This window comes from Miscanthus floridulus, chromosome 4 (genome assembly GCF_019320115.1).
Source record: "Miscanthus floridulus cultivar M001 chromosome 4, ASM1932011v1, whole genome shotgun sequence".
Lineage (NCBI taxonomy): Eukaryota > Viridiplantae > Streptophyta > Magnoliopsida > Poales > Poaceae > Miscanthus > Miscanthus floridulus.
Window position 1 is genome coordinate 97,506,910 of NC_089583.1, and position 27,096 is coordinate 97,534,005.

Below are 27,096 nucleotides of genomic sequence, written 5' to 3' on the forward strand. Positions count from 1 at the left end.
TTTAAACGTTTCACAGGACCCACAAGTAATCCAAGATTACCCACGCAATCCACAGACACAAACAAGCAAGAATATACGAGGGTGGGGGAGACCCTCTACCTCAAGACCCCAACCGAAGCCTATTACAAGAAGACAACAGCACAATGGTAGCTAACAGTAGTGAAACCGCAATGGCGACGAGACGAGCTTCAAACAATAGTGGCGGCAAAGCATCCGCCCTGGAAAGACCAAGCAACCTTGGCGGCAAAGCAGGTTGATCAAACAACAGTTTGGTGCTATGATATCATGACGTGCTGCCATACTGACCTGTTTCATACTTGCTAGTTGCTAAGAGGCGCATGGGCCATCTCTTTTGTTTAAACTTCATTAAACCCAAGCTGATCTGCCTGATGTATCTGACGGCACAGCTGAACAAACCCTGGCCCTCATGCTCCACGTGCCACTTCCCAGCGACACCGCTCACCGAAAGCAAGCACACCATGAGCATTCAGTCAGCACTGGCACCGGGCCGATCACGCACCAAACACTCGCCCCATCAGAGTCTCATCCAAATCGGCATTGCGCGTACTCGAAGACGCATCTTGCAACATCGCAATCACCGTCCTCATGGCCTTGTCCCTTGCCCAACCATTCTGGTCGAGTTCGAGTGCGCTATATATTCAGGTCAAGTGGCCTCAGAACAGCATCACAATCTCAAGTTCTCAACTCAGAGCTCCCCACTTCTCCAGTTTCCAACCAAGAAAGAGAACTAACCATGAATATGATCAGCACCAAGAGGATCGCTCAGCTGGCCAAGAAGTGGCAGAGGATGGCAGTTCTTGGGAGGAAGCGCCTTACCAGGAGGACGGCAGCAAAGGAAGTAGACAAGTGCTGCACTTCTGTGGCGAGCAAGGGCCACTGCGCAGTGTACACGACTGACGGGGCACGGTTTGAGATGCCATTGGCGTGCCTCGGGACGACAGTCTTCGCGGAGCTCCTGCAGATGTCCAAGGAGGAGTTCGGCTTCACGGGCAGCGACGGCAGGATCACACTGCCCTGTGATGCCATGGTCATGGAGTACGCCTTGTGCTTGCTGAGGAGGGGCGCCTCTGCGGAGCTCGAGAAGGCATTCCTGAGCACCATGGCAATGTCGTGCCACTCTGCAAACCACGTGGCGCCGTATGTGGCAGTTTGCTGTTAGCTGCAGCTGTATAAGTTGTAGTAATAGTTCATCACTGTAGATAGTTCTAGGACAAAGAGAGGTGTTATTCAGATCCTTCTGATCCTGTAAAAGATCAAGGAAGGTAGCGAATTAGCAAGTTAGCACCAGTGTTCTTGTTCACTGAGCACATAAGAGCTTAACTTCGGGCCAATAAATTTCTTCAGCGCAATTCTTCAGCATCATTATTATTCTTCATTATTTGTCTCGAATACACAAAAAAAAAACTTGTTTATCCTTGTATTAAGATCGAGAAAATGTTACAACAACGCCCGTGGAGGTGGCGCACTAGGGCGGAATGATGATTTACAATCAGTGCTGCCCTCCCCAGCAAAGACTGGGCCTAGGCGACTACTCACGAATTAAACTACCTAGCGTATAGAGTTCCCTGCGTCAATCCACCGGTCAGCCTCTTGCTTGATTACGGAAAGGATTTGCTGCACGGACTGTAGCAATGTCGAGTGGCTAGGATATCACAATGTGCTGCCATACTGCTATGCCTCATGGACCATGAAGAGCACATGCAGATTGGGTCCGAACTGGCAGTGCCAATTCTTATATGTTCTTGTTAGGATTGATCTCCCACCAGTTAGGCCCAACGGCTTAATTGGGCCTTGTCCTCGCGCTCTGATCGGGGGCGCCCAACCCTACATGGTTGGTGGGCCCCCGTCGCACAGCGCTATAAAGGAAAGGTGGAGGCCGGGGCTCACAGTACGAGGTTCACCGCGCCGCCAGTCACCCCACCGACATCCTAACCCTAGACCCGATCGAAAGAAGGGGCGCTGCCAGCGACGGGAAGTACCACCGACGCCGGCAACGCCACACCAACACACACGCCGCCGCCGAGGACGCCACAGCGCCGACTCCCTCTCCACCGAACGTCGCTGCCGGCGTGCAGATGGCGTCCGTCAACGAAACATCGGCCGGAGCTTCAACAACTACGGCATTCGATGGTTTGCTACCTATCACCTCTCTCTCTGTGTGTGTGAAGCCCGAACATCTATTTCTACTACTAAGACCTCCCGATCTGATGAACATGCCTAAAATCAAAACCTAACAATGGTATCAGAGCCAAGGTTCGACAAGAAATCAGATCGGCTAAGTGAAACCGACCGATCTGATGCGGATCAGGAAAGAAAGTAGAAAACCGAACCCTAAGACCTAACCCTAATTCCCAAAATCAAAACTGAACAAGGGATTGAAGAAGGGGAAAAGGGAGGGTCTGATTCCAAGAACCCTAGACGCAAATCCGAAAGAGAGAAAAGGGGAAGAAGAAAGAAGAAGGGTCGAACCCTAACCCTAATCCTATTTTTTCCATTCGGATGAACGAAAAGAAAGAAATAAAAGGCAAAGAAAACGAATCGGCAAGAACAAACCCTAACCCGAATCGGCAAGAACAAACCCTAAACCTAACCCTAGTTTTTCCACATTTAGATAAACACGAAAAGAACAACTCAAAGAAAGAAAGGGGAAAGAAGGGGTAGGGTTAGGGTGCGTCGGATGAACTCTCACCGACGCGGAAGAAGAAGAGCCGAACCGGTTTTTCGCCGGCGCCAGAGAAGAAGCCGAGCCGGGGCGCGGGTTCGCCGGGCTCGGCCAAGGGAGCGCCGCGGCCAGGCCACTCGACGGCGGCATGCTCACCCGTTGGGGAGCACGCGCGCCGGCGAGGGGGCCGGCGATGGCGCAAAGGACCGCCCGCTCTGTTTTCCTCGCTCGCGGCTGCTCGGTGGCGGCTGTCTTCGCTGCGGCTGAGAAGAGAGGAAGAAGAAGAGAGAGAGAGCAAGGGCCGAATGGCTAGGGTTTTCTAGGGCGCCGGCCGCGGCGAGCCTTTTTGATCCGCGCGAAATGGTCGCTCGGCCGTCGGATCAGATCGAACGCCTGAGATGCGCTAGGCCAAGTCGAGGCCCAGGCGGGTGTGCGCTGCCGAGGCGCTTTGCCGGCCCAGGCCTAGGTTGCGGCCTGGGTGCGGCCTGGACAAGATGCGTGGACTCGGGGCCGTCTTGGGCCGCTGCAGCGCGCACTGCTGGGCCGAGCCGGTTTTCAACGCGTTTTTGGGCCACGCTGGGCTGAAATGAAAGAAGGAAGAAAAATGAAATTTTGTTATTATTTTCCAGGAGTAATTTAAATGCATATTTTGATGAATTTGAATGATTTTGATACAATTTTCTGTGCAAAATTTATCCAACGATATTTTACCCAGAAAACAATGAATTTTTTTAGTGCTTCTGGAAAATAATAACATGAAAAGATTATTAATGTTTCCGATGTGCATGATAATTATTATTCTCTTTGATTAAATTTGAACCAACGGGATAATTTAATTTTAAGAGAAATGAATTTCTGATAATTTTGATGCGATTATGATACTGTTATTTTCTGACCAACGTTGTTAGTAACAATATTATAATTTTTGATCCATGAGAAATTGTGCATTAATTTTACTTCTGCCCAACGGTGATGTAAAATATTTGCATGGATGAATTATAAGTTTTAATTTGACCAACGTTGAGTTAAAGCATGGAATTTTATGTATAAATGTTTCTTACTTACTCTGGTGTAATTTCGGAGGCAAATGCATTGTGAACATTGCCAACATCCCGACACTCAACGGAACCGATCACCGTGTGTGGCGGGAGAAGTATGAATTGGAACTTGCGTTGGGAGAGGTCGGTTTTGCCATCACCTCACCGTGTCCTATTGAGCCAGAGGACCCGGTGAGAGGTGACAATGAATCTGACACTGATTTCTATTCTCGAAAGCGTGATCATGCTGAAATATGACCTTGAACTTAAGCAATGGACTCTCTCCAACCGCAAGTGCCTGTGGGTAGCCAAAGCCACCATAGAAGAACAGATAAGGGGCTCAATCCCTGAATGTGCTACTGCCAAAGAATATCTTGAGAAAATCAAGAGTCAGTTTACTGGGTCTACCAAGGCCACAACAAGTTCACTGATTAAGAAGCTTGTGAATGAGAAATTCACTGGTGGTAGCATAAGAGAGCACATTTTGAAGATGAACACTACGGCATCTAAGCTAAAAGAAATGAATTTGAAGGAGGAGGATTTTCTGATTCATTTGATTTTTGCTTCTTTGCCAAAAGAATATGACACCTTCATTGTGAACTATAATATGCAGCCTGAAAGATGGGGCATAGAAAGACTCATCTCAATGTGTGCTCAAGAAGAGGAGAGGATAAAGTCCTCATAAGGTGAATCTGCTTATTTTGTGAAGGACAACAAAAGAAAGAACTTTAATGGCAAGAATTCTAAACCACAAGAGAAACCTAAGTGGGATAAGACCTCTTCCTCCAGTTCACAGGGAAAGAAACCCCAGGATTCTGAGAATCAGCAGTATGGTGAAGCTGAAAAAGATCAGTGCAAGCACTGCTTCAAGAAGGGACACTACAAGAGGGATTGTCCAGACTTTCTGAAATCTCTGCTAAAGAAAGGTGATGAATTTATTACATTTGTAGATGAATCCCTGTATTTATGTTATGATAAATCCATTTGGTGGGTTGATTCAGGAGCAACTACTCATGTTGCAAATTCTTTATAGGGGTTAAGTGGGACGAGAACTTTGCAAAGAGGAGAAAGAACGATTAAAGTTGTAAATGGACTGCAAGCCAATGTTGAAGCCATTGGAGATTTTTCTTTAGAATTGAATAATGGTTTTGTACTTAGACTTAAAGAAGTACTTTATGTTCCCTCTTTGCGTAGAAATTTGATAAGTGTTTCAAAACTTGATGATAATGGAATTGATTGTCATTTTGGTGATGGCAAGTGTAAGATACTGGTTAATAATAAATGTGTTGGTCTTGCCTTCTGACAAGACAAGCTTTATTTATTATCTCTTGCTGAGAATGCGAACAATGTATGTGATGAGAATATGAATGATTCCCCATCTACGGATGTAACTAAGAAGCGGAAGAGAATTGATACTGTCTCTTCAAAATTATGGCATTGTCGCTTGGGCCATATTTTGAGGGGGAGAATGGAACGATTGGTTAAGGAATCAATTCTCCCGCACTTAGAATTTTCAGATTTAGAGCAATGTATTGATTGCATCAAAGGAAAGTATGTCAAGAAAATTAAGAAAGATGCCAAACGAAGCACAGGAATTTTAGAAATAATCCACACAGATATATGTGGTCCTTTTCTTGTGAAAAGTGTGGATGGTTATAACTCATTTATAACATTCACAGACGACTACTCTCGTTATGGCAATATTTATCCAATTAAAGAAAGATCGGAAGCATTGGATAAATTCAAAATATTTAAAGCTGAAGTTGAAAATCAGCACAATAAGAAAATCAAGATAGTACGATCAGACCGAGGTGGAGAGTACTATGGGCGACATACCCCATATGGCCAAATTCCTAGACCATTCGCAAGGTTCCTACAGGAAAATAGCATAGTTGCTCAGTACTCCACACTGGGGGGGCCTCAGCAGAATGGAGTGGCTGAAAGACGTAACCGTACCTTAATGGATATGGTAAGAAGCATGATGAGTTACTCCACATTACCGATTAGTCTATGGATAGAGGCACTAAAAACCGCCATTCACATACTTAATCGAGTACCAAGTAAATCGGTGCCTAAAACACCATATGAATTATGAACAGGAAGGGAACCCTCACTTAACCATTTGCGTGTGTGGGGCTGTCCAGCTGAGGTAAAAGTGTTTAACCCAAACATAGGAAAGTTAGACTCCAAGACAGTCAGCTACCATTTTATTGGCTATCCAGAAAGATCAAAAGGATATCGTTTCTATTGTCCTGACAGACATACAAAGATTGTAGAAACAAGACACGCTATGTTCTTGGAGGATAACATGATCAGGGAGAGCATAGTAGCATGAGAAATCAGCCTACAGGAGAAGCGGGTACATGTGCCCACTCCGATGGTTGAAGAACCATTCTTCATGCTACCTGCTGCTGTTGCACCGACGGTGCAGGACACTGTAGTGCCAACATCTGTTGCAAGTTCTCCCGTGGCGACGATGAATGAACATGAGGAACTTGTCCTTGAGGAACCTATCCTTGAGGAACCTATAGAACCAAATGTTGCACATGAGGAAGAACTACAACAGCCAAATGTGGAACAAGTGCCGGAGGCACCTAGAAGGTCTCAAAGAATAAGACGATCAGCTATTACTGATGACTATGAAGTTTATGAAACAGAAGAATGTCAGATGGGGGATAATCCCACCTCATTTGAAGAAGCCATGAGAAGCGACCACTCATCAAAGTGGCTTAAGGCCATGGAAGATGAATTGAAATCAATGAGTACCAATAAAGTTTGGGACTTAGAAAATGTTCCTAAAGGAGCAAAAACAGTAGGCTGTAAATGGGTCTACAAAACGAAATATGACTCCCAAGGGAATATAGAAAGATTTAAAGCGTGACTTGTGGCGAAAGGCTTCACGCAAAGAGAAGAGATTGATTACAATGAGATGTTTTCTCTAGTCTCATGTAAAGATTCCTTCAGAATTATAATGGCACTTGTAGCCCACTATGATTTGGAGTTACATCAAATAGATGTAAAGACGGCTTTCCTAAACGAAGATTTGGAAGAAGATGTCTATATGGCACAACCGAAAGGTTTTGTCGTAAAAGGAAAGGAAAATATGGGATGCCGCCTGAAGAAATCAATCTACGGATTGAAGCAAGCTTCAAGACAGTGGTATTTGAAGTTTGATAGAACGATAAAAGGTTTTGGGTTTGAAGAAAATATTGAGGACAATTGCGTTTATGAAAAGTTCAAGAATGGAAAGTACATATTCCTAATTTTGTATGTGGATGATATCTTGCTTGCTAGTAGTGATATCAATCTACTAATGGAAACGAAGAAATTCTTGTCCTCAAATTTTGATATGAAAGATCTCGGTGAGGCCTCGTTCGTTTTGGGAATAGAGATTCACCGAGACAGGAGAAAAGGGGTTCTAGGATTATCGCAAAAGGCATACATAGAAAAGGTCCTGAAGAAATTTAGTATGCATGCGTGCAGTCCTTCACCTGCTCCTATAGTCAAGGGCGATAGATTTGGGGAACATCAGTGTCCCAAGAACCAATATGAAATTGACCGAATGAAAGCGGTACCGTATGCTTCAGCTGTTGGAAGTTTACAATATGCTCAAGTGTGTACATATCCTGACTTAGCTTTTGTTACCGGGTTACTTGGCAGATATCAAAAGAATCCAGGAATTGAACATTGGAAATTAGTGAAGAAAGTCCTGCGTTATTTGTAGGGTACGAAAGGCCTCATGCTTACGTATAGAAGATCTGAAACCCTGCAGATAGAGGGGTATTCAGATTCTGATTATGCGGGAGACGAAAGAAAATTCACGTCAGGATATGTATTTACTCTCGCAGGAGGGGCTATATCGTGGAAAAGCTCCAAACAAACCGTGACTACATCCTCGACAATGTATGCCGAGTTTGTAGCATGCTATGAGGCAACGGAGCAGGTGAATTGGCTGAAGAAATTCATACCCAGATTGAAAGTGATTGATAATGTAAATGAACCACTGAGATTGTATTGTGATAACAATCCAGCGGTACAGTATGCTCACAACAATAGGTCAAGTGGTGCTGCCAAACACATTGACATAAAGTACTATGTTATGAAAGATAAAGTTTGGGATCATATAATAAATCTTGAGCATATAAGTACAGAGAAAATGCTCGCGGATCTGCTCACAAAGGGCTTACCACCCAACGTGTTCAGAGAACACGTAGCCGGCATGAGTTTTAAGGGAAAGCCTATGATACTCGAACATACGAAGGGCCCAAAGAAAGTTTACATTTCAAAACGGAGAATTGTATTGTGGCTATTAGTCTAACGGCACTAATTGCTGTGATGATGGGATAGTTCTATGCACTAATCTATGATGAAATAGGATGAAAGCAAGAAAAATATGAATTGAAAGTTTTGAGTATAAAATTAAAGAACGAAGAATAGATGAGAGATCAAGGGGAAAAATATTAGGATTGATCTCCCACCAATTAGGCCCAACGGCCTAATTGGGCCTTGTCCTCGCGCCCTGATCGGGGGCGCCCAACTCTACATGGTTGGTGGGCCCCCGTCGCACAGCGCTATAAAGGAAAGGTGGGGGCCGAGGCTCGTAGTACGAGGTTCACCGCGCCGCCAGTCACCCCACCGACATCCTAACCCTAGACCCGATCGAAAGAAGGGGCGCTGCCAGCGACGGAAAGTACCACCGACACCGGCAACGCCACACCGACACACACGCCGCCGCCGAGGACGCCACAGCGCCGACTCCCTCTCCACCGAACGTCGCTGCCAGCGCGCAGATGGCGTCCGTCAACGAAACATCGGCCGGAGCTTCAACAACTATGGCATTCTATGGTTTGCTACCTATCACCTCTCTCTCTGTGTGTGTGAAACCCGAACATCTATTTCTACTACCAAGACCTCCCGATCTGATGAACATGCCTAAAATCAAAACCTAACAGTTCTATCTCAAGATATCTGAAAGTTGTTAGAATAAACTACTGTTTCTTTATGTGAACACACAGTAAGGGAAGACGGCGTCGAACTGGCCCCCTGCTGTGATATTGTAGCCGTTGTAGGTACAGGCGTCGCATGGCTCACCTACAGCACTGTAGCCACATGCAGAGGCCGGCGCAGAGTCAGTCCTGTATGTTATCTAGTTATTATTGCAGCATGTGCGATGTACTAGGACTAAATGGATAAAGTTATATAAATAGACTACCACGGCAACTCAGTAAAGAGAGTTCAGATTTATCATCTCACATACAGGGCTTCGGCCAACGCTGGTGTCTTGTACTGTGTGTGTATGCTCTGTTCTCCTTCTTCAACCTCTAGCCATAGGCCTCGTTCGGCTTGCTGAATCTTGGCTGAAACTGGCTGAAAAACATTGTTCTGGCTGAATTACTGTGAGAGAAAAACACTATTTCAGCTGAAAAAACAAGCCGAATATGGAGGAAGTCGAACGGGGCCATAGTGTATGGACACGGACAACGCTTGTTTGTGGTCGCCTTAGCTAGTGGGTGCTCGGCAATACTAGCGGGTGCTCGGCAAGACTGATGAGTGGTTCACTCACCTGAGCCGGTGATCCTGTGGGCTGACATCGACGGACGACGGAGCACCTTTGGCATGCTCATCTTCCTCGGGTCCGCACCAATTTCATGGTTGTCGCTGAAACGGTGGTGGCGCTATCTACGTGCGAGATAGAGTACGTAGCGACGGGCACAGCGGCGTGTCACATTGTATGGCTACACGCAGCTGCTGGGCCATGGGCAGACCCAGCCTGATTTAAGGTAGTCCGTGGACTACTCTAGATTTTAGCCAAAAATATTATCACTAGTTAGATTTAGAAAGTTTAAATTAAAAGTCTAACGTTCTTAAGTATTTTAGTCCTCAGACTATAGCTCGTGTCGACTGGTGCTCGATTGTGCTTGGTATCCGTTAAGTTTAGATTATATCTTAGTCTCTTAGATTACACACCATATTGATTGCGAGATATTTTTGTTAGGCATACCCTAGGTTCAAATCCTGGGTCCGCCACTGTGCTGGGCGAGCTGGCCGGCGTGGAAGCTCACCCACCAGCACTGATGGTGGACAACCAGTCCGTCATCGCCCTCGCGAAGAATCTGATTATGCACGACCGGAGCAAACACATCGACGTAAAGTTCCACTTCCTCAGGGACTGTGTCAATGGAGGGCAGATCGTCATCAAGTTCGTCGAAACTGGTCGACAACTCGTGGACGTCCTCACCAAGCCGCTCGAACATCTTCGACTCACGGAGCTGAAGGAGATGATCGGTATAGAGAGGGTACAAGGGATAGCAGTAGGTTTAGAGAAAGAATTATTAGAATAAACTACTGCTTCCTTGTGTGAAAACACAACAAGGGAAGACGGCGCCGAATTAGCCCCCTACTGTGATACTGTAGCCGCTGCAGGTGCAGGCGTCGCACGGCTCACCTGCAGTACTGTAGCCACATGCACAGGCCGACGCAGAGTCAGCCCTGTTGTTATCTAGTTACTGTTGCAGCATGTGCGTTGTACTAGGACTAGATGGATAGAGTTGTATAAATAGACTACCACGGCAACTCGGTGAAGAGAGTTCAGATTTACTATCTCCCATACAGGGCTTCGGTCAACGCTGGTATCTTGTACCATCTTCTTCAACCTCTAGCCATAGTGTGTGGGGACGGACAACACTTGTTCGTGGTCGGCTTAGCTAGTGGGTGCTCGACAACACTAACAGGTGCTCGACAAAACTAATAAGTAGTTCACTCACCTGGGCCGGTGATCCTCCTGTGGCAACAAAAGTTGCTCGACAGCTTTATCGCCTCTTCAACTTGAGGTCCGCAGCTGGATCAGTAGCACGTCACGTGAGCTCTATTTCGCAGCATGCCATTGCCATCTGATTGAGACACACAGTCCATGCTTCCCTGTCCTCATTTTCCTGTGGGCATCCCTTGTTTTCAGTCTGATGGAAACAAGAAATCGTCATTAATCTTCTCTGAAATAAACCCAAGCTGATCTGCCGATGTATCTGTTTGGCACTTGTTGGATGCACCACTAGCAATGTCTGGGTTGCTAGGATATCACAATGTGCTGCCATACTGCAATGCCTCATGGGCCATGAAGACCACATGTAGATTGGGTCCAAACTGTCAGTACCAATTGTCATACATTCTGCCACAAGATATCTGAAAGTTTTTGTGCCTACGGCACATTGTCTCTGAGCAACCTGTCCAGCGTCACAGACAACTTGCTAGACAGCTTATCTCCTCTTCAATTTGCGGTCTGCAGCTGGATCACTAGCACATCATGTGAGCTCTATTTCGCAGCTGCTCCTTGCAGTTCTGTACTACTATTATTCTTGCAGTGTGCCACATCCATCTGATTGAAACACCCAGTCCATGCTTTCCGGTCCTCATTTTGCTGTGGGCATGCCGATGTATCTGACGACACAACTGACAGCTGAACAATTCTGGCCCTCACTCTTCACGTTGGCCCCAACAAACATGGGGTCCTCGTGCCGCTTCCCCGCAACGCCAGCATGGGTGATCTCCAATCCAAGCACCGAAAGCGCACCACGACCGGCACAAGGCCCCCACTAGAATCTCATCCAAATCGTGCCCGCAGACGCGTCTTGCAACATCGCACTCACCGTGCTCATGGCCTTGTCCCTTGCCCAACGCCCCAACCATTTGGCTCCAGCAGTCCAGTGAGCTATATATTCAGGGTCAGGTGGCCTCTGAACATCATCACTTGCAGCTTCACAAACAAACTAAAACACAGCAAACTGAAGTCATTTCTCTCCAGCTTTCATCCAGAAAGAAGAAGGAAACAAGTCAACAACCAACCATGATCAGCGCCAAGAAGATTGTTCATCTGGCCAAGAAGTGGCAGAGGATGGCTGCACAAGGGAGGAAGCGCCTCACCTGGGCGGCGGCAGCAAAGGAAGCCGACGAGTGCTGCAGCTCCGTGGCGAGCAAGGGCCACTGCACGGTGTACACGGCCGACGGCGCGCGGTTCGAGGTGCCGCTGGCGTGCCTTAGCACTGCGGTCTTCGGGGAGCTCCTGCAAATGTCACAGGAAGAGTTCGGCTTCACGGGCGGCGACGGCAGGATCACGCTCCCCTGCGACGCGGCGGTCATGGAGTACGGCATGTGTTTGCTCAGGAGAGGCGCCTCTGCCGAGCTACAGCAGGCTTTCCTTAGCACCATGGCGATGTCGTGCCACTATGGCAGCCGTGTGGCGCCGTGTGTAGAAGCCAGCCAGCAGATTGCTGTTTAGTGCTGTTCAGTGTAGTGTAGGTAGTACTAGTAGAGCAAAGATACTAAATAGATAAGTACAATTCATAGCGTTCTGATCCTGCAAGGCTGCAACTGATCAAGATCAAGTAAGGTGTTACAAGTACAAGAAGTTAGAGAGAGACAACTTACATATGTTTCCCTGGATGTAATTGGCTCATGAAAATTATGAGGAGTTGAGGACTACTTACATTACATAGCAACAGAGTTTCTTCTGCAGAACTCTGACTTAAAATCAGCTGAGAGGTTGTTCGTTCAAAATAAAAAACTGAGAGGTTGCTTCATGTGGCACAAGTGCATGTTGGATTTATTATGGGCAAGGCCCATTTATATATCTAATAAATCAATAACTCTATGGCTTGTAATTGTGGGTATTATTATTTGTACCGGATTGGAAGTTAAAAGGACGTTGACTCAACTTAAATGATTGGAAGAGATCCGTCTAATTTGAGAAGTTGAGAAACGGACAAGGGCGTGCCACACGCGCGCGCGCGCCGCCGCCGGCCGGGGCAGGGCGGGGCGTGGCGGGCGTGGTGTGTTAATTTTTAGCACCCACTAACTCGACCTGACGCTTGATCTCCCTGAGACTCTCGATCTTCCCGGCGCATGCCTCCGAGGCTTCTCGGCTTCCCTTGCGATTCTTCCATCTCCAGATAAAACCTTGCGATTCTTCCATCTCCAGATAAAAGAGAGACTCATTCCAGAAACACGGTTAAGTTGTTCGATAGCTTTCCTCATCTCGTAACTCTGCGCGCACGGAGGAGCGAGAGGGCAGGTGCCTCCGAAGCCCTTGTCGTTCGGGACCTTGCACGGGGGATCGGCAATTAGGTTTTTGGGGAGCGTCTACGCGACTGCCCAAGAGTCTTCGTCTTCTTCCCGATCACCGACGTCTTCTTCGTCGAGGATTCTTCTCCTACAGCATGTCGACTTCGGAATCACGGACTGGAGGGTATGATCGTTTCATCTTCTCTTAGTTTGTTCCCTATGTCCAGTATTACCAGTCTGTTTGTGCTTTATCGTTACAGTCATGTTGCTTCATATGTAGCCTTATGCTTGTTGCAAATCTGAGATGTATATCATGTCAGTTTCTCTCTGTTATGATTTATGAATAAGTTCACATGTTTCTGTTTTTTATATGTTTCACATGATACATGATCTAGCATGTATTTTCACCATGGAGATAATCGATATCATGATTTCAATGATTAATATTTCTTTATATGTCATCATCATGCTGTTAAATTATGGAATTAAAATAATATGGAAATTGCCTATTATTCTAACCGTGCACAACGCAAAAGATATAGAGAAAGACGAAAGATGGAAGATAAAAACTAGCTATCAGGATTCAAGAGAGGCCAAATGGCATGTGCTCAGCATGTCATATACTCGTAACTTTCTTTGTTTCCATGCCATATCTCCTGGCCTATATATTTGACCTTAATGCATATATTTCACCACAAATATCATGTAAATATATAAGCACACTTAAACTCGCGCAGATGCTAGTGGGAAGCAAAAAAGAATCACTTCTCCAATTACACTAGAAAATTAAAAACACATTGTGGTTCTTGTGCTTGAAGAGAATGGGTAAGGTAGAGGGAGGCCTGGTGCTCTATGGAGATGGGAGCCCGACAGGTGAGGATAGGGTGGTTAGGGAGCAAACAGATCGATTTCTAGAAGCGGCTGAAAATCGTTTATAGAATTTTGCAAATTGGTCCAAAAATATGGAGTCACAACCACCAGTTTTATAGAATTTTTGCAAGCCCCAAGAGAAGTCAACCAGCCAACCACCTATGAGTCAGCAAGTCACAAGTCATAGGATTTCCCTTCACCTGTAAGAGAGGGGTAAGGCAAGGTGATCCACTCTTCCTCCTCCTTTTTGTTTTAACAACTGACCTGCTTCAGTCCATAATCAATAAAGCCTGGCAGCTGGGTGTTTTGTCTCATCCTCTTAGTGATGACTTTGGTGGAGAATATCCAATACTACAATATGCAGATGATGCTTTACTGATTCTACCAGCAAAAGCAAGACTGTTATTCAACCTAAAAGGCATCCTAAGAGCATTCTCTTACTCCACAGGCTTGCACGTGAATTTTAACACACTACTAGAGAACAGACTTTAGAACGATGTCTTAATTTAGCATTAGCCTCGGCATTTTTTGCCCCCGAGACTAAAGGACCATTAGTCCCGGTTAGTAATACCAACCGGAACTAAATGTTCCTTTATTCCCGGTGACCATTAGTCCCGGTTAGTAATATCAACCGGGACTAAATGTTCCTTTATTCCCGGTTGGAGCCACCAACCGGGACTAAAAAGTCCTCCAACCTTTAGTCCCGGTTGGTAATACCAACCCAGACTAAAGGTAGACCCTTTAGTCCCGGTTGGTAACACCAACCCGGACTAAAGGACCCTTTAGTCCCGGTTGGTAACACCAACCGGGACTAAAGGTCCTCCGATGGGTTAGTTCAAAAGAAAAGCATCCCATCCATTGTAAGATGTGTTGTGTAGGTGGGGTGGTAAGCTCCGCGCGAGGCAGTGCATGAGGTCTTAGGTTCGAATCTCAGGGGGCGCAGCGGTGGGAGGCATTATTTTTTTTTAAAGCCGGGAGGATCTTTAGTCCCGGTTGTGGCAAACCGGGACTAAAGAACAACACTTTAGTCTCGGATCGCTAGTCCCGGTTGAGAAACCGGGACTAAAACCAGTTCCCAACCGGGACAAGATATCAAATCTGTAGTAGTGACAAATCCTTCCTGCTGCCAATCAATGTTGATGAGAACAAGACTAAACATCTGGCACTACCTTTGGGTGCAATATTGGAACAATGACTTTCACTTAGGCCCTGTTTGGATCCACCCAACTAAAATTTAGCTAACTAAACTTTAGTGCTTTTTTTAGCTAGCTAAAGGATAACCAGGTAAATTTTAGTTAGGAATGTTTGGATTCACCAGCTAAATGATAGCTGAAGAGTTATTTGTCTATCCTACCCCTCCCTCCCACCTCTCATTAACCTTCTCTCTTTATTCCTCATGCCCGACGCCTCCACCAATGGGCGGGCGGAGCAGCAAGGCCCCCAGCGCGGCGGCTCGTGGCAGGCGGGCAAAGCAGCATGGGCCCCCGGTGTGGTGGATTGTGGCGGTGGGCGGAGCAACAGTGGCCCTCGGCGTGACGGCATTTGGTGGGCGGGTGGAGCAGCAGGGACCCCCGGCATGGCGGCTCACGGCTGTTAGGCAAAGCAGCAGGGCCCAGCACGGCGATCGGGCAGTCGCGCAGGGAATTTTTAGAGGAATGTGGGAGGGGTATTTTGGTCTTTTGTGGTTTAGGTGGCCTGTTTGGATCCATACCAGCTAAATTTAGGGCTTGTTTGGGACAGCTCACCAAACTCAAAAAGTGAATCTGGATCTAGGATTCACCTGGATCGACCATAGAGCAGCTCCTTAGGATTCACCTAGATCCACCATGGAGCTAGTGGAGCTTGAAGTGTTTGGTACAGCTCCACATCTATCTCTATCTCACTTCCATCTAGGTCCTACGCATCAGGGGGCAAAATGGAAAAAAAATCCAGAGCCTTTCTTCTTCCTCGGGCTCGGGCGCGCGGGGGGAAATCCTAGCGGCCAGGCGCATGGCCGGCTAGGGGGCGCGGCAGTCGGCCTCGGCGGGCGACCTCGGCTCGGAAACGATGGTCTTTCCTCTTCCCCGACGCGTGCAGGAGGAGGAGGGCGGGCGCACGTCAGTGGAGCTCTGACGGCTTCCACTGCCACGGGGAGGGTGGGCAGGCAGGCGGGGCGTGACTGTCGGCTCCCACGGTCGGAGGCAAGGGGCGGCATAGCCATTGCTGCCTCTCGCGAGGAGCTCGTGCGGGGCCGGCGCGGCCGGAGCTCGCGTAGCCGATGTGGCCATGGCTGCCTCCGCGAGGACCTCCGGGGAGCGCGCAGAGCCGGCCGCGTGGCGGCACGGGGAGCGCGTGGGTCCACTACGGCAACGCGGCCGGCAAGGGGGTGGCGCGTGGCCAGCGTGGGTAGATAGGCTCGCCGGCATTGTCTTTGCGACGACGAGTTCGGGGCGTGTTCGCAACGAAGATGCGAGAGGAGAAAGAAAAGAACATAATGGTTCGCAACCAAATGTGTGTAACGAGTGGCATGGTGGGTAATTTTCACCAACTACACTAAACTTGGATTTGGTGGAACACCCCTCGAGGAGATCCACCAATTTGGAGAATCTAGACGCAGATCCACCAAATTGGTGGAGCAGATCCACTAGTGGAGCTGGTGGAGCTAGAGCTGTTTGGATAAAAAATTTAGATCTGGATCTGAATTCATGGATCTAGAGCTGGTGGACCTGTCCCAAACAGGCCCTTAGCCAGCTAAAGTTAAGCTGGTGGATCCAAACAGAGTCTTATTTGGGTCTGCCTCGGCACCACCAAACCCAACATCTAAGACTTCAGCCCACTCCTCACTAGAATTGGGAGAAGACTTGGAGGAATTAGCAATCTTCTTTCTTACCATGGGAGGCTCATCCTAGTTAACTCTGCAGCTCTCCTGACTTTTTACTTGTGTTGCTTGAAGATACCCCCATAGATTATCAAGCAATTGGATAGATATAGAAAACATTGTCTTTGGAGTGGTGATGACATCAACAGAAAAGGTTGCTGTCTTGCTGCATGGGAAGCAACATGCATACCTAAAGAGGAAGGTGGCCTTGGAATCATAAACATGAAAATCCAGAACTCAACACTTCTCATAAAGTTTCTAGACAAATTCTACAATCATGCCAACATTCCATGGGTGAACCTAACCTGGTCTAAGCTCTACAAGAACAACCAAACCCAACCATATGAAGTCCAATGGGCTCCTTTTGGTGGAAGGATGTGATTAAATTGGTAGAAATTTCACCACCGGCGGTCCAAACAAAGGCAACTCAATCCTATTTTGGCATGATAACTGGATAAACCCCTCCCATCCAGATCCTTTCCATAGCTTTTTCTTTTGCTAGCAAACCTAAATGTTCTGGGACAACCAAGTGACCAGATTATTCAATTTGCCTTTATCGGCTCAGGCTTCAGATCAACTAGTGGAGATTCAAACCATCTTAGAAGAAAGAGAATGGGAGATAGACTTCGAAGATAGTTGGAAATATAGCTGGAATTCACAAAACTACTCCACCAAAAAGGCTTATGCACTTCCACAAGGACAAATTGAAGCTTCACCACTTTGCTCTTGGCTCTAGTCCACTCGCAACCTTGGCAAACATATTTTTTTCTTCTGGTTGTTGCTCAGAGACAGATTGAACACAAGGAATTTACTCAAAAGAAAGAATAATTTTCTGGAGGATTACAACCATGTGCTTTGCAATACACAATGTGAGGAGACAAGTTTCGCCTCTTTTTTGAATGCCCTTTCAGCTCTGCCTGTTGGAACTCCCTTGCAATTTATTGGAATTTGAACCTGCAACCTTTAGATATGGTGATTAGAGCTAGAAATGCTTTCGGTAACCTTATTTGCAGAGAACTGGTAATAACAGCGTGTTGGATCATATGGAAAACAAGGATTGGAATCATTTTCGATGGTGAATATTGCAACCTCAGTAAATGGAAGCTTGATTTCAAAGAGGAGCTTGCTTTGGTTTGCATCAAAGCCAAGCGTGTTAGGAAAATAGAACTTAAACCGTGGTGTGAGAATTTCACTTAGCTGCTTCTTTTCCTTTTTGTTTTGGAGCTTTGAAAGATCTATAACTTGTACATATCCTTTCTTTATATATAAAAAAAATAGGTAGGGGACTCCCCTGATAATGGTTAAAAAAACAAGTCACATGATTTTCGAGCGAAATACGCACGTGCACGTGCGACCACAGCGGAATAGGGGATCAAGCGAAATACGCACGTGCACGTGCGACCACAGCGGAATAGGGGATCAAATTCAGGACTTCTAGCCTTGTGCATTGCTTCCTTACTACTTTAGTTTCCTTACTACTATACCTTAAAGTCACTTGTGGTCAAGTGGCCCAAACAATCTGTTTGTATTCACTTTAACAAATATGTAATGCCTATTATGAGATCCTAAACAAATTCAAATGATAATTGTTTTAACTAATTAGTTTTAGATCTCTTTAAATACTATAACTTTGATTTAGGTATTTTCTCCATCTGAGGTCATTTGAAAAATTCAAAACAAAACTAATTTCAAAATCTGAAAAACTTAAAATAGAATTTCCAGGCACTAAATGAATTCAAATGAGAAAGTTATCAATTACAAAGTTAAAGAACTCTTCTAGTACAACAACTTTGGTATAGGTCGTTCTCCATCTTAGATCACTTTTTGAATTTTAAAAATTGAATTTCAATTTATGAAAACATAAAAACAAACTTGGGGTCTTAAATGATTTCAGGTGAAAATATCATCAACTACAAAGTTGCATATCCCATCGAGGACTAAAACTTTAACATAAATTTTATTTTCAACCAACTTTATTTGGAAAACACATAAATTTTGCTATGCTAGGGGCGCACCAAATTGCCAACCACCTCTAGAATTCTAGAGACGAGTGGAATTTCCGGCCGTCTTTAGAAATTTTGCCCCATTTCTAGAGGCAGATGAATAGCTTGCTTTGCTACATAAAAATAGAGATTATTTCTATAGGCAGTTTCAGCCACCTCTAAAAAAGATTTTTAGAGGCGGGCCAGCTAGGAACTCATTTTTAAAGGCAGTTATGTTAGAACCTCGTCTGCCAAAAAAATAAAAACGTTTGTATTAAATAGTTTTTTTAGTAGTGTTGTTTATTTGCAAACTTTGAGGGGTCTATGATTTTTCTTCTACACTCTCAGTCCTTAAAAGAATGAACTTCTAGTTATAATGCTAAGTCAAACCATCTTAAGTTAACCTAAAATTTGTTAAAAATACTAATACTTATTTCCTCTGTTCCAAATTATAAGATGTCTTTGGCTTTTGTAGACTCGTAGCTTTTGCTATGCACTTAGAGATACACTATAGTATGCCATGTGTGTCCTCTGGGGAGGCTCCTCAGCAGAGGTAGAGAGGCATTCCTGAGCACCATGCCATGCCACTATGCAAGCTGTATTGCACCATCTGTTGGAGTTAGCCATCAGTTTGTTGCAGCTCCTAAGTGAATGCAAAGTGGTTCAGTATAGGTTGTAGGAAAACAAAACTTCTCTAAGGAGCCTTTTGATCCTTCAAGAAATTAAGGAAGATGCAAACTAGCATGTTAGAGTCATTATTCTTGTTCTTTGTAAGTATACTTTGTTGTACTGATAAATGGTTAATTAAATATTAGGACTTCATTACGAGGCAGTAGGTTTCTTCAGCAAAATCTTAAGGCTTGAGCTGCAAAAGTTCACTGCATATTGCACAATGCAACAGCTGCCACGCACTTCCATTCTTCCTGAGCTAAATCATGGCCAGGTGAAATCATAAACGGACAAGGGAGTTAAGCACTGGAGAAAAGACAGTGCATGTGTTTATTCAAACATGAAATTGTGGAATTCAGGCTTTCAAAGTGATAGCCAAAGCCCAAGACTTACTGGTTTCAGATTTATTTTGCTTACAAGTTGTCCCCTAAATCCAATTGAACACTGAACACCCTGACAACAGAATTACAGAATAGTACTAGAATACAGGCTTGCATGGCAATTACATTACTTTAGTAGTAGGGTGAGACCCGTGAGAGCCAAGCAGACTCGACAGATGCATGACCGGGATCTGAACTTTCCAGCAAACACTGGCCATGGCAAAAAAAAAAAAAGGTAGGCCGACTAGGGCTGCCAACAGATACCACGAAATTGGATGTCACATGCAATGCTAGAAATCATGCAGACAATTAGTGGAAATTGACGTATGGAACTGTGGACCAAGTTGCATGATTACAACAATTAAAGCACTGCTCACCAACACCTATCATGCAAATGCAACAGTAAGTACAGAGTAAACAACAACCACGCATCTGCTCACCTCATGGCTCTTGGACCATCCTGCCATGTCCCAAGTGAGACATTGATGTTGGCTTTCTGCTAATCACCATCACGTCAGTGTTTCATTCTCTCAAAAAGGAAACAAATAGTGTGATCCCAAATAATTCATCAGAAATGATTGTTTTGAGCAAGCTCAACCAATGTATCTCCAATCACTTATATATGAACTGATCTGAGCAAATTTGGCTGATTTTCTGCCTCCTATACGACTGGGGCACCTATTCGGTTTGGTGTTCTCACCGGAGCCGATGAGCTGCCTGCCGGCCGAGCGGCGCACTCGTGGGCAGCCGCCACCCTGCCATCCCAAACCGACAGCCGCCACAGCCACCGGAAAGCTCCGAGGGGCGCACGGCGGACTCAACGGCGCTCGGCAGGCTTCCGCGCCGCCGCCGCCGGCAGTGAAGGATGGCCTAACAGAGGGGCCGAAACGGTAATACAGGCTGGTAGGTGGGTCCCACCAGGAAAGACCCAAGACCAAAGGCCCAAAACTGATATGCCTTTCTTGACCTGGGCCGCAATACAAGATAATCTGACGCCCTCTCCTTCGTCCGCCGCCGCCGACGTCGGCTCCTACCGTCCCGGGAGCCCGTCGGCCGCTGCCGTTGCGTCCTCCAACGGCATCTCGCGCGTCCGCGAACTTTCAGGCCATGGCTTCCTCTTCTTTCTAGTACTTTCTATCAAGTCATTCATGCAACGAGAACGTTTCCAAATTCATGCCACGAGGCGTGTTCAGACTTCAGAAAATGAAGAACCTTTTTGTGCGATTTTCTGTTATTCCAGAATATTACATCCGGCTAAATGAATCTAATCTAATATTATATACATCATGAGCTAATCATAGCTATACACAGATAGTTGATTGGCGCATCGATCGCATCATGCCACTAACGCTGTGGTGGCAAGGTCTGACCATGGAGATGGAGCTCAAGAACGCTCGCACAACCTCTTCAGAGGCGTCTCGCCTAAGCAAACACATCACGTACTCTATCACCGCGGCGTCACAGAGCAACGTGATCCTGCCATCGTCGCCGGCAAACCCAAACTCCTCCTGCGACATGCTCAGGAGCTCACTGAACACAGCTGTGCCGAGATATGCCAGCAGGACCTCGAACCGCCTCCCGTTCGAGGAGTACACGACGCAGTGGCCCTTGATGGCCACCGACGTCGATGCGCCGCAACCATCGGCGGCTTCTTTCCCGGCGTCGCCGTCAGCCGCTTTCTCGCCAGGGCAGCCATTCTCTGCCACTTCTTTGCCATCTGAACAAGTGTCTTGGCACTGATCATGGTTGCTTCTCCTGCTTTTTTGGCTGAATATTCAGAGAATTTCAGTTTAATTGTATAAGGTGGTTGTGCTTAGCTTGCTGATGGGCTGATGAAGTATTGCTGTATTGGTGCTATAAGCTGATGGATTTATAGGTCAGGGCAAAGAGAAGACGATGCAGACAGTGGCAATCACCATCTCAAACAGGCAAGATGCAAGGCCATGAGCTCAGAACATGCAGTGTTGCGAGCAGAAGCAATGTGAGGTACTGAGGTTTTGATTAGATTTCTCTAGGGCCATATATATCTGTTTGGCACTTGCTGGAGACAATTGCACCTGTGTTTGGTGCTATGATATATTTTTTTCGAGATCGTACCCTATGGCACGTTTTTCATTAAGCAGAAGTAGAGTTTAAACGTTTCACAGGACCCACAAGTAATCCAAGATTACCCACGCAATCCACAGACACAAACAAGCAAGAAATACGAGGGTGGGGGAGACCCTCTACCTCAAGACCCCAACCAAAGCCTATTACAAGAAGACAACAGCACAATGGTAGCTAACAGTGTAGTGAAACCGCAATGGCGACGAGACGAGCTTCAAACAATAGTGGCGGCAAAGCATCCGCCCTGGAAAGACCAAGCAACCTTGGCGGCAAAGCAGGTTGATCAAACAACAGTTTGGTGCTATGATATCATGACGTGCTGCCATACTGATCTGTTTCGTACTTGCTAGTTGCTAAGAGGCGCATGGGCCATCTCTTTTGTTTAAACTTCATTAAACCCAAGCTGATCTGCCTGACGGCACAGCTGAACAAACCCTGGCCCTCATGCTCCACATGCCACTTCCCAGCGACACCGCTCACCGAAAGCAAGCACACCATGAGCATTCAGTCAGCACTGGCACCGGGCCGATCACGCACCAAACACTCGCCCCATCAGAGTCTCATCCAAATCGGCATTGCGCGTACTCGAAGACGCATCTTGCAACATCGCAATCACCGTCCTCATGGCCTTGTCCCTTGCCCAACCATTCTGGTCGAGTTCGAGTGCGCTATATATTCAGGTCAAGTGGCCTCAGAACAGCATCACAATCTCAAGTTCTCAACTCAGAGCTCCACACTTCTCCAGTTTCCAACCAAGAAAGAGAACTAACCATGAATATGATCAGCACCAAGAGGATCGCTCAGCTGGCCAAGAAGTGGCAGAGGATGGCAGTTCTTGGGAGGAAGCGCCTTACCAGGAGGACGGCAGCAAAGGAAGTAGACAAGTGCTGCACTTCTGTGGCGAGCAAGGGCCACTGCGCAGTGTACACGACTGACGGGGCACGGTTTGAGGTGCCATTGGCGTGCCTCGGGACGACAGTCTTCGCGGAGCTCCTGCAGATGTCCAAGGAGGAGTTCGGCTTCACGGGCAGCGACGGCAGGATCACACTGCCCTGTGATGCCATGGTCATGGAGTACGCCTTGTGCTTGCTGAGGAGGGGCGCCTCTGCGGAGCTCGAGAAGGCATTCCTGAGCACCATGGAAATGTCGTGCCACTCTGCAAACCACGTGGCGCCGTATGTGGCAGTTTGCTGTTAGCTGCAGCTGTATAAGTCGTAGTAATAGTTCATCACTGTAGATAGTACTAGGACAAAGAGAGGTGTTATTCAGATCCTTCTGATCCTGTAAAAGATCAAGGAAGGTAGCGAATTAGCAAGTTAGCACCAGTGTTCTTGTTCACTGAGCACATAAGAGCTTAACTTCGGGCCAATAAATTTCTTCAGCGCAATTCTTCAGCATCATTATTATTCTTGATTATTTGTCTCGAATACGCAAAAAACTTGCTTATCCTTGTATTAAGATCGAGAAAATGTTCAAGGTACAACGACGCCCGTGGAGGTGGCGCACTAGGGCGGAATGATGATTTACAATCAGTGCTGCCCTCCCGAGCAAAGACTGGGCTTAGGCGACTACTCACGAATTAAACTACCTAGCCTAGAGTTCCCTGCGTTAATCCACCGGTCAGCCTCTTGCTTGATTACGGAAAGGATTTGCTGCACGGAAACTGTAGCAATGTCTGAGTGGCTAGGATATCACAATGTGCTGCCATACTGCTATGCCTCATGGACCATGAAGAGCACATGCAGATTGGGTCCGAACTGGCAGTACCAATTCTTATATGTTCTATCTCAAGATATCTGAAAGTTGCTCGACAGCTTTATCGCCTCTTCAACTTGAGCTCCGCAGCTGGATCAGTAGCACGTCACGTGAGCTCTATTTCGCAGCATGCCATTGCCATCTGATTGAGACACACAGTCCATGCTTCCCTGTCCTCATTTTCCTGTGGGCATCCCTTGTTTTCAGTCTGATGGAAACAAGAAATCGTCATTAATCTTCTCTGAAATAAACCCAAGCTGATCTGCCGATGTATCTGTTTGGCACTTGTTGGATGCACCACTAGCAATGTCTAGGTTGCTAGGATATCACAATGTGCTGCCATACTGCAATGCCTCATGGGCCATGAAGACCACATGTAGATTGGGTCCAAACTGTCAGTACCAATGTCATACATTCTGCCACAAGATATCTGAAAGTTTTTGTGCCTACGGCACATTGTCTCTGAGCAACCGGATTAAGCCTGTCCAGCGTCACAGACAACTTGCTAGACAGCTTATCTCCTCTTCAATTTACGGTCTGCAGCTGGATCACTAGCACATCATGTGAGCTCTATTTCGCAGCTGCTCCATGCAGTTCTGTACGACTATTATTCTTGCAGTGTGCCACATCCATCTGATTGAAACACCCAGTCCATGCTTTCCGGTCCTCATTTTGCTGTGGGCATGCCGATGTATCTGACGACACAACTGACAGCTGAACAATTCTGGCCCTCACTCTTCACGTTGGCCCCAACAAACATGGGGTCCTCGTGCCGCTTCCCCGCAACGCCAGCATGGGTGATCTCCAATCCAAGCACCGAAAGCGCACCACGACCGGCACAAGGCCCCCACTAGAATCTCATCCAAATCGTGCCCGCAGACGCGTCTTGCAACATCGCACTCACCGTGCTCATGGCCTTGTCCCTTGCCCAACGCCCCAACCATTTGGCTCCAGCAGTCCAGTGAGCTATATATTCAGGGTCAGGTGGCCTCTGAACATCATCACTTGCAGCTTCACAAACAAACTAAAACACAGCAAACTGAAGTCATTTCTCTCCAGCTTTCATCCAGAAAGAAGAAGGAAACAAGTCAACAACCAACCATGATCAGCGCCAAGAAGATTGTTCATCTGGCCAAGAAGTGGCAGAGGATGGCTGCACAAGGGAGGAAGCGCCTCACCTGGGCGGCGGCAGCAAAGGAAGCCGACGAGTGCTGCAGCTCCGTGGCGAGCAAGGGCCACTGCACGGTGTACACGGCCGACGGCGCGCGGTTCGAGGTGCCGCTGGCGTGCCTTAGCACTGCGGTCTTCGGGGAGCTCCTGCAAATGTCACAGGAAGAGTTCGGCTTCACGGGCGGCGACGGCAGGATCACGCTCCCCTGCGACGCGGCGGTCATGGAGTACGGCATGTGTTTGCTCAGGAGAGGCGCCTCTGCCGAGCTACAGCAGGCTTTCCTTAGCACCATGGCGATGTCGTGCCACTATGGCAGCCGTGTGGCGCCGTGTGTAGAAGCCAGCCAGCAGATTGCTGTTTAGTGCTGTTCAGTGTAGTGTAGGTAGTACTAGTAGAGCAAAGATACTAAATAGATAAGTACAATTCATAGCGTTCTGATCCTGCAAGGCTGCAACTGATCAAGATCAAGTAAGGTGTTACAAGTACAAGAAGTTAGAGAGAGACAACTTACATATGTTTCCCTGGATGTAATTGGCTCATGAAAATTATGAGGAGTTGAGGACTACTTACATTACATAGCAACAGAGTTTCTTCTGCAGAACTCTGACTTAAAATCAGCTGAGAGGTTGTTCGTTCAAAATAAAAAACTGAGAGGTTGCTTCATGTGGCACAAGTGCATGTTGGATTTATTATGGGCTAGGCCCATTTATATATCTAATAAATCAATAACTCTATGGCTTGTAATTGTGGGTATTATTATTTGTACCGGATTGGAAGTTAAAAGGACGTTGACTCAACTTAAATGATTGGAAGAGATCCGTCTAATTTGAGAAGTTGAGAAACGGACAAGGGCGTGCCACACGCGCGCGCGCGCCGCCGCCGGCCGGGGCAGGGCGGGGCGTGGCGGGCGTGGTGTGTTAATTTTTAGCACCCACTAACTCGACCTGACGCTTGATCTCCCTGAGACTCTCGATCTTCCCGGCGCATGCCTCCGAGGCTTCTCGGCTTCCCTTGCGATTCTTCCATCTCCAGATAAAACCTTGCGATTCTTCCATCTCCAGATAAAAGAGAGACTCATTCCAGAAACACGGTTAAGTTGTTCGATAGCTTTCCTCATCTCGTAACTCTGCGCGCACGGAGGAGCGAGAGGGCAGGTGCCTCCGAAGCCCTTGTCGTTCGGGACCTTGCACGGGGGATCGGCAATTAGGTTTTTGGGGAGCGTCTACGCGACTGCCCAAGAGTCTTCGTCTTCTTCCCGATCACCGACGTCTTCTTCGTCGAGGATTCTTCTCCTACAGCATGTCGACTTCGAAATCACGGACTGGAGGGTATGATCGTTTCATCTTCTCTTAGTTTGTTCCCTATGTCCAGTATTACCAGTCTGTTTGTGTTTTATCGTTACAGTCATGTTGCTTCATATGTAGCCTTATGCTTGTTGCAAATCTGAGATGTATATCATGTCAGTTTCTCTCTGTTATGATTTATGAATCAAGTTCACATGTTTCTGTTTTTTATATGTTTCACATGATACATGATCTAGCATGTATTTTCACCATGGAGATAATCGATATCATGATTTCAATGATTAATATTTCTTTATATGTCATCATCATGCTGTTAAATTATGGAATTAAAATAATATGGAAATTGCCTATTATTCTAACCGTGCACAACGCAAAAGATATAGAGAAAGACGAAAGATGGAAGATAAAAACTAGCTATCAGGATTCAAGAGAGGCCAAATGGCATGTGCTCAGCATGTCATATACTCGTAACTTTCTTTGTTTCCATGCCATATCTCCTGGCCTATATATTTGACCTTAATGCATATATTTCACCACAAATATCATGTAAATATATAAGTGTCGGTGTTTTGGAACCGGGGGTCCCTCAACCAACGAGTGAATTTGTACTGCGTGTCCCTAATCCCGGATGGTGATGCAAAGAGACACAAGGTTTATACTGGTTCGGGCAGTCGAGGCCCTACGTCCAGTCTGAGAGATTGATCTTGTATTCCTTGCACCGGAGTGCTCGTGGTAGGGGGTTACAAGCTGAGTGAGAGAGGGGGCTAGCCCCAGGTCTCGGCGAGGGTGGTGCGAACTGCTTGGGACGTTGCTCCCAAGCAGCGTGGAAGTGCGTGATTCTATCGGTGTGTTTGTCCTTTCGCCCCCCCCCAGAAATGGCCCTGGCTACCTCCTTTTATAGTTACAAGGAGGAAGCGAGAGGTACATGAGAAGGCTACTATTTGCTGACGTATTCCGCTCCCTGAAGCAGTATGGCGTCGTGGGAGTTCCAGTCGATGTCTAGTCGGTATGGTCTTCAAGGCTGACGACATGCTGCGCTCTTGTACTTTTGTTGACTTGGTGAAATGCCGAGGCCTGGTGGCTGCTGTAGTAGGCTGTGTCGAGACCTATCGCGCTGAGGCCGAGACCCACTGTGCTGAGGCCTGCTGTGCCGAGGCCTTTAGCGGGTGGCAATGTGAGGTCTGGGCGGCCATCGTCGATAGTTGATTTGGGCGGAACAGTGCCGAAC

General features: G+C 46.8%; 4 protein-coding genes across 4 annotated transcripts; all 4 read left to right on the top strand.

Moving 5' to 3' along the window:
- The first annotated feature begins 706 nt into the window (after window positions 1-706).
- LOC136552245 (auxin-responsive protein SAUR36-like) lies at window positions 707-1,180 on the top strand. The gene has a single exon (XM_066543775.1). It carries the CDS (start codon window positions 755-757, stop codon window positions 1,178-1,180), a length of 426 nt encoding a protein of 141 aa, XP_066399872.1. The 5' UTR covers window positions 707-754.
- Window positions 1,181-11,479: 10,299 nt separating this feature from the next.
- LOC136552246 (auxin-responsive protein SAUR36-like) lies at window positions 11,480-12,197 on the top strand. Its single transcript, XM_066543776.1, has one exon. It carries the CDS (start codon window positions 11,561-11,563, stop codon window positions 11,990-11,992), a length of 432 nt encoding a protein of 143 aa, XP_066399873.1. The 5' UTR covers window positions 11,480-11,560; the 3' UTR covers window positions 11,993-12,197.
- A 10,170-nt stretch (window positions 12,198-22,367) lies between these two features.
- LOC136552247 (auxin-responsive protein SAUR36-like) lies at window positions 22,368-22,835 on the top strand. Its single transcript, XM_066543777.1, has one exon. It carries the CDS (start codon window positions 22,410-22,412, stop codon window positions 22,833-22,835), a length of 426 nt encoding a protein of 141 aa, XP_066399874.1. The 5' UTR covers window positions 22,368-22,409.
- A 1,578-nt stretch (window positions 22,836-24,413) lies between these two features.
- On the top strand, window positions 24,414-25,131 carry LOC136552248 (auxin-responsive protein SAUR36-like). Its single transcript, XM_066543778.1, has one exon. It carries the CDS (start codon window positions 24,495-24,497, stop codon window positions 24,924-24,926), a length of 432 nt encoding a protein of 143 aa, XP_066399875.1. The 5' UTR covers window positions 24,414-24,494; the 3' UTR covers window positions 24,927-25,131.
- Window positions 25,132-27,096: the final 1,965 nt, after the last annotated feature.